The 9,826-nt window shown below is 56.2% G+C and overlaps 1 protein-coding gene across 1 annotated transcript in view; it reads left to right on the top strand.

The window, feature by feature from the left end:
• The window catches only part of dclk1a (doublecortin-like kinase 1a), a 258,899-nt gene that overhangs the window by 245,173 nt on the left and 3,900 nt on the right, over positions 1-9,826 (top strand). The window contains 2 exon segments of the mRNA XM_052521745.1: positions 2,852-2,965; positions 3,558-3,631. Coding sequence (XP_052377705.1) covers positions 2,852-2,965; positions 3,558-3,631 — 188 coding nt within the window.

Consider the following 9,826-nt stretch of genomic DNA (forward strand, 5'->3'; position numbering starts at 1 on the left):
GTGTGAGTAGTTCCCCTCTCCTCTGCTCCTATCACCCTGGGTCAGTGTGAGTAGTTCCCCTCTCCTCTCCTCCTATCACCCTGGGTCAGTGTAAGTAGTTCCCCTCTCCTCTACTCCTATCACCCTGGGTCAGTGTGAGTAGTTCTCCTCTCCTCCTATAACCCTGGGTCAGTGTGAGTAGTTCTCCTCTCCTCTACTCCTATCACCCTGGGTCAGTGTGAGTAGTTCTCCTCTCCTCTACTCCTATCACCCTGGGTCAGTGTGAGTAGTTCCCCTCTCCTCTCCTCCTATCACCCTGGGTCAGTGTGAGTAGTTCTCCTCTCCTCTACTGCTATCACCCTGGGTCAGTGTGAGTAGTTCTCCTCTCCTCTACTCCTATAAACATGGGTCAGTGTGAGTAGTTCTCCTCTCCTCTCCTCCTATCACCCTGGGTCAGTGTGAGTAGTTCCCCTCTCCTCTCCTCCTATCACCCTGGGTCAGTGTGAGTAGTTCTCCTCTCCTACACATACTGTACCTGTGTTTCACCATCCTGGCCCAGGGGACCCCAAGATGTGAACACTTTAGGTTTTGCCTTAGTAAATAACATGGAACATCACAGGCTAAATTTCCTCTTTGTTCTCAGTGTCTTCTCTCATATATACTGTCTTCTACATCTAAAGAACAGTAGACCTGCACTGACTCTCATATATACTGTCTTCTACATCTACAGAACAGTAGACCTGCACTGACTCTCATATATACTGTCTTCTACATCTACAAAACAGTAGACCTGCACTGACTCTCATATATACTGTCTTCTACATCTACAGAACAGTAGACCTGCACTGACTCTCATATATACTGTCTTTATATGTATAATGGTATTTTTATTTGAAAATAGGATACAGCTTGAAGTGAATTCTCCTGCTAAACCAGACCTTCACTTTTCATCTCCTCTCATTCCATCTCTCCTCTTCCTACTCCTCTCATTCCATCTCTCCCCTCCTCTCCATTCCTCTCCTCCTCTCATTCCATCTCTCCCCTCCTCTCCATTCCTCTCCTCCTCTCATTCCATCTCTCCCCTCCTCTCCATTCCTCTCCTCCTCTCATTCCATCTCTCCCCTCCTCTCCATTCCTCTCCTCCTCTCATTCCATCTCTCCCCTCCTCTCCATCCCTCTCCTCCTCTCATTCCATCTCTCCCCTCCTCTCCATTCCTCTCCTCCTCTCATTCCATCTCTCCCCTCCTCTCCATTCCTCTCCTCCTCTCATTCCATCTCTCCCCTCCTCTCCATTCCTCTCCTCTTCTCATTCCATCTCTCCCCTCCTCTCCATTCCTCTCCTCCTCTCATTCCATCTCTCCCCTCCTCTCCATTCCTCTCCTCCTCTCATTCCATCTCTCCTCTTCCTACTCCTCTCATTCCATCTCTCCCCTCCTCTCCATTCCTCTCCTCCTCTCATTCCATCTCTCCCCTCCTCTCCATTCCTCTCCTCCTCCCATTCCATCTCTCCCCTCCTCTCTATTCCTCTCCTCCTCTCATTCCATCTCTCCTCTTCCTCCTCCTCTCATTCCATCTCTCCCCTCCTCTCCATTCCTCTCCTCCTCTCATTTCTTCTCTCCCCTCCTCTCCATTCCTCTCCTCCTCTCATTCCTTCTCTCCCCTCCTCTCCATTCCTCTCCTCCTCTCATTCCTTCTCTCCCCTCCTCTCCATTCCTCTCCTCCTCTCATTCCTTCTCTCCTCTCTTACTCCTCCCATTCCTTCTCTCCTCTCCTCTCCATTCCTCTCCTCCTCTCATTCCATCTCTCCCCTCCTCTCCATTCCTCTCCTCCTCCCATTCATTCTCTCCTCCTCCTCTCCATTCCTCTCCTCCTCTCATTCCTTCTCTCCCCTCCTCTCCATTCCTCTCCACCTCTCATTCCTTCTCTCCTCCTCCTCCTCCTCCTCTCCATTCCTCTCCTCCTCTCATTCCTTCTCTCCCCTCCTCTCCATTCCTCTCATCCTCTCATTCCTTCTCTCCTCCTCCTCCTCCTCCTCTCCATTCCTCTCCTCCTCTCATTCCTTTTCTCCTGTCCTCCTCCTCTCCTAACATTCATTTTCTCCTTTTCCTCCTCCTCCTCCTCCTAACATTCCTTTTCTCCTTTTCCTCCTCCTCCTCCTCCCATTCCTTCTCTCCCCTCCTCTCCATTCGTCTCCTCCTCTCATTCTCTCCTCCTCCTCCTCCTCCTCCTCCTCCTCCTCCTCCTCCTCCTCCTCTCCATTCCTCTCCTCCTCTCATTCCTTCCCTCCTCTCCTCCTCCTCCCATTCCTTCTCTCCTCCTCTCATTCCTTCTCTCCCCTCCTCTCCATTCCTCTCCTCCTCTCATTCCTTCTCACCTCTCCTCCTCCCATTCCTTCTCTCCTCCTCCTCCTCCTCTCCATTCCTCTCCTCCTCTCATTCCTTCTCTCCTGTCCTCCTCCTCCTCCTAACATTCCTTTTCTTCTTTTCCTCCTCCTCCTCCTAACATTCCTTCTCTCCTTTTCCTCCTCCTCCTCCCATTCTTTCTCTCCTCTCCTCTCCTCCTCCTCCCATTCCTTCTCTCCTCTTCCTCCTCCTCCTCCAATTCCTTCTCTCCTCCTCCCATTCCTTCTCTCCTTTTCCTCCTCCCCTTCCTCCCATTCATTCTCTCCTCTTCCTCCTCCTCCTCCTAACATTCCTTTTCTCATTTTCCTCCTCCTCTTCCTCCCATTCCTTCTCTCCTCTTCTTCCTCCTCCTCCTAACATTCCTCTTCTCATTTTCCTCCTCCTCTTCCTCCCATTCCTTCTCTCCTCTTCCTCCTCCTCCTCCTCCTCCCATTCCTTTTTCTCCTCTCCTCTCTTCACTCTCTCTGCAGGATGATGGTGTGTCGGAGAATGAACAGGAGCTGTCCGTAGCAGGGAAGATAAATAAACACTTCAACACCAGCCCTATATCTAACGCCACCACCGCCGGAGTGTCAGTCATCACGGTATGCCCCGAACAGACTAATGCAGACATACAAAGCTATTTCCAGTCGTTTTTTACTGGGAATTAGACTGTATTGGCTTTGTCTTTGGCTCTAAGGCTGACTGTACTGAGCTGTAAGTCTTACTGGTTATAAAGGGATTACTGGTTTCTCTGTAAGTCTTACTGGTTATAAAGGCGTTACTGGTTTCTCTGTAAGTCCTACTGGTTTTAAAGGGATTACTGGTTTCTCTGTAAGTCCTACTGGTTTTAAAAGCGTTACTGGTTTCTCTGTAAGTCCTACTGGTTTTAAAGGCATTACTGGTTTCTCTGTAAGTCCTACTGGTTTTAAAGGCATTACTGGTTTCTCTATAAGTCCTACTGGTTTTAAAGGCATTACTGGTTTCTCTGTAAGTCCTACTGGTTTTAAAGGCGTTACTGGTTTCTCTGTAAGTCCTACTGGTTTTAAAGGCGTTACTGGTTTCTCTGTAAGTCATACTGGTTTTAAAGGCGTTACTGGTTTCTCTGTAAGTCCTACTGGTTTTAAAGGCGTTACTGGTTTCTCTGTAAGTCCTACTGGTTTTAAAAGTTACTGGTTTCTTTGTCCTGTTGTGCAGTTGGACCACAGCTTCTCCATGCAGCGCTCTGGGTCGTTGGACTTCCACCAGCACCCGGCCATGTACTGGATAAGGTATAACCTGTTGCCACGACAACCTCCCTGCCTCTGCCTCTGTTTCCTGTGTCTCCACATACAGTGTGCTGATTGGCTGCTGGCTTCTGTGTGCTCTGTCAGCTCCACCCATGCCCCCTCCCCCTTCCTGCTTTTTTTCATAGGGTCGCTTGGTGTCACTGTTGCTCCTCCCCCTTCCACTTGTTACTCCCAGTGACATCACAGCCTTTCTCCCACTCCTGCTTGATAATGCAGTCTGTGGTAGTTTCTCCTCCTGTCTTAGGAAAGTGTGTGTTGTTTGTTTACACACACACACACACACACACACACACACACACACACACACACACACACACACACACACACACACACACACACACACACACACACACACACACACACACACACACACACACACACTGCTGAGTGTGAGTAGGGTTTAGAGTGTGTGTGTGTGTGTGTGTGTGTGACTCAGCGTGTTTACAGCTGATCTTCCCTTTGTGGCCCTGTTACTAACCTTTTGTCTGTAGAAAAGTGCAACGCTCTCAAACTGTTAACTCTCAACAAACTGTAGGTGACAGTGAACAATGATTTGATCAACCCGGGGGGGGGGGACACTGTATCCGTTGAGGTGTTGAAAGTGTGAGAGAGCGCTCCTTTTTCTTCAAGTGCACCTGCCTGTCCCTGCCAATTCTCCAGCAGCTATCCTTGAAACTTGAGTTTGCACATGTCTGTCACCATCAGCGTGTGACCTGTGTCGTTTAGTGCTTCTCTTCTCCTCTTCTCTCATCTGGCATTCCTGTCATCCCTCTCTCTTTCCTCTCCTCTCCTGCTCTACTCCCCTCCCCTCCTCTCCTCTCCTCTCCCCTCCTTTCCCCTCCTCTCCTGCTCTACTCCCCTCCTCTCCTCTCCTCTCCTCTCCTCTCCTCTCCTCTCCTCTCCTCTCCTGCTCTCTCCCCTCCCCTCCCCTCCTCTCCTCTCCTGCTCTACTCCTCTCCTCTCCTCTCCTCTCCTCTCCTCTCCTCTCTCCTCTCCTCTCCTCTCCTCTCCTCTCCTCTCCTCTCCTGCTCTACTCCCCTCCCCTCCCTCTCCCCTCCTCTCCCTCTCCTCTCCTCTCCCTCTCCTCTCCTCTCCTCTCCTCTCCTGCTCTACCCCCTCCCCTCCTCTCCTCTCCTGCTCTACTCCCCTCCCCTCCTCTCCTCTCCTCTCCTCTCCTCTCCTCTCCTCTCCTCTCCTCTCCCCTCCTCTCTCCCTCCTCTCCTCTCCTCTCCTCTCCTCTCCCCTCCTCTCCTCTCCTGCTCTACTCCCCCCTCTCCTCTCCTCACCCCTCCTCTCCTGCTCTACTCCCCTTCTCTCCTCTCCTCTCCTCTCCTCTCCTCTACTCTCCTCTCCTCTCCTGCTCTACTCCCCTCCCCTCCCCTCCTCTCCCCTCCTCTCCTCTCCCCTCCTCTCCTCTCCTCTCCTCTCCTCTCCTCTCCTCTCCTCTCCTCTCCCGTCCTCTCCTCTCCTGCTCTACTCCCCTCCTCTCCTCTCCTCTCCTGCTCTACTCCACTCTTCTCCTCTCCTCCTCTTCTCCCCTCCTCCCCTCCCCTCCTCTCCTCTCCTCTCCTCTCTCCTCTCCTCTCCTCTCCTGCTCTACTCTACTCCCCTCCCCTCCTCTCCTCTCCTCTCCTCTCCTGCTCTACTCCCCTCCCCTCCTCTCCTCTCCTGCTCTACTCCTATCCTCTCCTCTCCTCTCCTCTCCTCTCCTCTCCTCTCCTCTCCTCTCCTCTCCTGCTCTACTCCCTCCTCTCCTCTCCTCTCCTGCTCTACTCCCTCCCCTCTCTCCTCTCCCTCCTCTCCTCTCCTCTCCTCTCCTGCTCTACTCCTCTCCTCTCCTCTCCTCTCCTGCTCTACTCCCCCTCCCCTCCTCTCCTCTCCTGCTCTACTCCCCCTCCTCTCCTCTCCCTCTCCCCTCCTCTCCTGCTCTACTCCCTCCTCTCCTCTTCTCTCCTCTCCTCTCCTCTCCTCTTCTCTCCTCTCCTCTCCTCTCCTCTCCCCTCCCCTCTCTCCTCTCCTCTCCTCTCCTCTCCTCTCCTGCTCTACTCCCCTCCCCTCCCTCCTCTCCTCTCCCTCTCCTCTCCCGTCCTCTCCTCTCCTGCTCTACTCCCCTCCCCTCCCCTCCTCTCCTCTCCTCTCCTCTCCTCTCCTCTCCTCTCCTCTCCTCTCCTCTCCTCTCCTCTCCTCTCCTCTCCTCTCCTGCTCTACTCCCCTCCCCTCCTCTCCTCTCCTGCTCTCTCCCCTCCCCTCCTCTCCTCTCCTCTCCTCTCCTCTCCTCTCCTCTCCTCTCCCCTCCTCTCCCCTCCTCTCCTCTCCTCTCCTCTCCTCTCCCCTCCTCTCCTCTCCTGCTCTACTCCCCCCTCTCCTCTCCTCCTCACCCCTCCTCTCCTGCTCTACTCCTTCTCTCCTCTCCTCTCCTCTCCCCTCCTCTAAATCTCCTCTCCTCCCTGCTCTACTCCCCTCCCCTCCCCTCCTCTCCCCTCCTCTCTCCTCTCCCCTCCTCTCCTCTCCTCTCCTCTCCTCTCCTCTCCTCTCCTCTCCTCTCCTCTCCTCTCCTCTCCTCTCCCGTCCTCTCCTCTCCTGCTCTACTCCCCTCCTCTCCTCTCCTCTCCTGCTCTACTCCCTCTTCTCCTCTCCTGCTCTACTCCCCTACTCCCCTCCCCTCCTCTCCTCTCCTCGCCTCTCCTCTCCTCTCCTCTCCTCTCCTGCTCTACTCTCCCCTCCCCTCCTCTCCTCTCCTCTCCTCTCCTGCTCTACTCCCTCCCCTCCTCTCCTCTCCTGCTCTACTCTATCCTCTCCTCTCCTCTCCTCTCCTCTCCCTCTCCCTCCTCTCCTCTCCTCTCCCTCTCCTCTCCTCTCCTGCTCTACTCCCCTCCTCTCCTCTCCTCTCCTGCTCTACTCCCTCCCTCCTCTCCTCTCCCCTCCCTCTCCTCTCCTGCTCTCTCCTCTCCTCTCCTCTCCTCTCCTGCTCTACTCCCCTCCCCTCCTCTCCTCTCCTGCTCTACTCCCCCCTCCTCTCCTCTCCTCTCCCCTCCTCTCCTGCTCTACTCCCCTCCTCTCCTCTTCTCTCCTCTCCTCTCCTCTCCTCTTCTCTCCTCTCCTCTCCTCTCCTCTCCCCTCCTCTCCCTCTCCTCTCCTCTCCTCTCCTGCTCTACTCCCCTCCCCTCCCCTCCTCTCCTCTCCTCTCCTCTCCCGTCCTCTCCTCTCCTGCTCTACTCCCTCCCCTCTTCTCCTCTCCTCTCCTCTCCTCTCCTCTCCTCTCCTCTCCTCTCCTCTCCTCTCCTCTCCTGCTCTACTCTACTCTACTCCCCCTCCTTTCCTCTCCTCTCCTCTCCTCTCCTCTCCTCTCCTCTCCTCTCCTGCTCTACTCCCCTCCTCTCCTCTCCTCTCCTCTCCTGCTCTACTCCCCTCCTCTCCTCTCCTCTCCTCTCCTCTCCTCTCCTCTCCTCTCCTCTCCTGCTCTACTCCCCTCCCCTCCTCTCCTGCTCTCTCCTCTCCTCTCCTCTCCTCTCCCCTCCTCTCCTCTCCTCTCCTCTCCTGCTCTACTCCCCTCCCCTCCTCTCCTGCTCTACTCCTCTCCTCTCCTCTCCTCTCCTCTCCTCTCCTCTCCTGCTCTACTCCCCTCCTCTCCTCCTCTCCTGCTCTGCTCCCCTCCCCTCCTCTCCTCTCCCCCCTCCTCTCCTCTCCTCTCCTCTCCTCTCCTGCTCTACTCCTCTCCTCTCCCTCTCCTCTCCTGCTCTACTCCCCTCCCCTCCTCTCCTCTCTGCTCTACTCCCCCCCTCCTCTCCTCTCCTCTCCCCTCCTCTCCTGCTCTACTCCCCTCCTCTCCTCTTCTCTCCTCTCCTCTCCTCTCCTCTTCTCTCCTCTCCTCTCCCCTCCTCTCCTCTCCTCTCCTCTCCTCTCCTCTCCTCTCCTGCTCTACTCCCCTCCCCTCCCCTCCTCTCCTCTCCTCTCCTCTCCCGTCCTCTCCCTCTCCTGCTCTACTCCCCTCCCCTCTTCTCCTCTCCTCTCCTCTCCTCTCCTCTCCTCTCCTCTCCTCTCCTCTCCTCTCCTCTCCTCTCCTCTCCTGCTCTACTCTACTCTACTCCCCCCTCCTTTCCTCTCCTCTCCTCTCCTCTCCTCTCTCTCCTCTCCTCTCCTCTCCTGCTCTCTCCCCTCCTCTCCTCTCCTCTCCTCTCCTGCTCTACTCCTCTCCTCTCCTCTCCTCTCCTCTCCTCTCCTCTCCTGCTCTACTCCCCTCCCCTCCTCTCCTGCTCTACTCCTCTCCTCTCCTCTCCTCTCCTCTCCTCTCCTCTCCCTCTCGCCTCTCCTCTCCTCTCCTCTCCTCTCCTCTCCTGCTCTACTCCCCTCCCCTCCTCTCCTCTCCTGCTCTACTCCCCTCCCTCCCCTCCTCTCCTCTCCTCTCCTCTCCTGCTCTACTCCCCTCCTCTCCTCTCCTCTCCTGCTCTACTCCCCTCCCCTCCTCTCCTGCTCTACTCCTCTCCTCTCCTCTCCTGTCCTCTCCCCTCCTCTCCTCTCCTCTCCTGCTCTACTCCCCTCCTCTCCTCTCCTCTCCTCTCCTCTCCTCTCCTGCTCTACTCCCCTCCTCTCCTCTCCTCTCCTCTCCTGCTCTACTCCCCTCCCCTCCTCTCCTGCTCTACTCCTCTCCTCTCCTCTCCTCTCCTCTCCTCTCCTCTCCTGTCCTCTCCCCTCCTCTCCTCTCCTCTCCTCTCCTCTCCTGCTCTACTCCCCTCCCCTCCTCTCCTCTCCTGCTCTACTCCCCTCCCTCCCCTCCCCTCTTCTCCTCTCCTGCTCTACTCCCCTCCTCTCCTCTCCTCTCCTCTCCTCTCCTCTCCTCTCCTCTCCTCTCCTCTTCTGCTGTAATCCTCTCCTCTCCTCTCCTCTCCTCTCCTCTCCTCTCCTCTCCTCTCCTCTCCTCTCCTCTCCTCTCCTCTCCTGCTCTACTCCCCTCCCCTCCTCTCCTCTCCTGCTCTACTCCTCTCCTCTCCTCTCCTCTCCTCTCCTCTCCTGCTCTACTCCTCTCCTCTCCTCTCCTCTCCTCTCCTCTCCCCTCCCCTCCTCTCCTCTCCTCTCCCCTCCCTCTCCTCTCCTGCTCTACTCCTCTCCTCTCCTCTCCCTCTCCTGCTCTACTCCCCTCCCCTCCTCTCCTCTCCTGCTCTACTCCCCCTCCTCTCCTCTCCTCTCCCCTCCTCTCCTGCTCTACTCCCTCCTCTCCTCTCCTCTCCTCTCCTCTCCTCTCCTCTTCTCCTCTCCTCTCCTCTCCTCTCCTCTCCCTCCCTCTCCTCTCCTCTCCTCTCCTCTCCTCTCCTCTCCTCTCTCTCCTCTCCTGCTCTACTCCCCTCCTCTCCTCTCCTCTCCTCTCCTCTCCTCTCCTCTCCTCTCCTCTCCCTCTCCCCTCCTCTCCTCTCCTCTCCTCTCCTCTCCTCTCCTCTCCTCTCCCGTCCTCTCCTCTCCTGCTCTACTCCCCTCCTCTCCTCTCCTCTCCTGCTCTACTCCACTCTTCTCCTCTCCTGCTCTACTCCCCTCCCCTCCTCTCTTCTCCTCTCCCTCTCCTCTCCTCTCCTCTCCCTCTCCTGCTCTACTCTACTCTACTCTACTCTACTCTACTCCCTCCCCTCCTTTCCCTCTCTCTCTCCTCTCCTCTCCTCTCCTCTCCTCTCCTCTCCTGCTCTACTCCCCTCCTCTCCTCTCCTCTCCTGCTCTACTCCCCTCCCTCTCCTCTCCTGCTCTACTCCCTCCCCTCCTATCCTGCTCTACTCCTCTCCTCTCCTCTCCTCTCCCTCTCCTCCTCCTCTCCTCTCCTCTCCCCTCCTCTCCTCTCCTCTCCTCTCCTGCTCTACTCCCTCCCCTCCTCTCCTCTCCTGCTCTACTCCCCTCCCTCCCTTCCTCTCCTCTCCTCTCCTGCTCTACTCCCCTCCTCTCCTCTCTCTCCCTCTCCTCTCCTGCTCTACTCCCTCCCCTCCTCTCCTCTCCTGCTCTACTCCCCTCCCTCCCCTCCCCTCTTCTCCTGCTCTACTCCCCTCCTCTCCTCTCCTCTCCCCTCTCCTCTCCTCTCCTCTCCTCTCCTCTCCTCTCCTCTCCTCTTCTGCTGTAATCCTCTCCTCTCCTCTCCTCTCCTCTCCTGCTCTACTCCCCTCCCCTCCTCTCCTCTCCCTGCTCTACTCCTCTCCTCTCCTC

The sequence above is a fragment of the Oncorhynchus keta genome, chromosome 6, assembly GCF_023373465.1.
Source record: "Oncorhynchus keta strain PuntledgeMale-10-30-2019 chromosome 6, Oket_V2, whole genome shotgun sequence".
Lineage (NCBI taxonomy): Eukaryota > Metazoa > Chordata > Actinopteri > Salmoniformes > Salmonidae > Oncorhynchus > Oncorhynchus keta.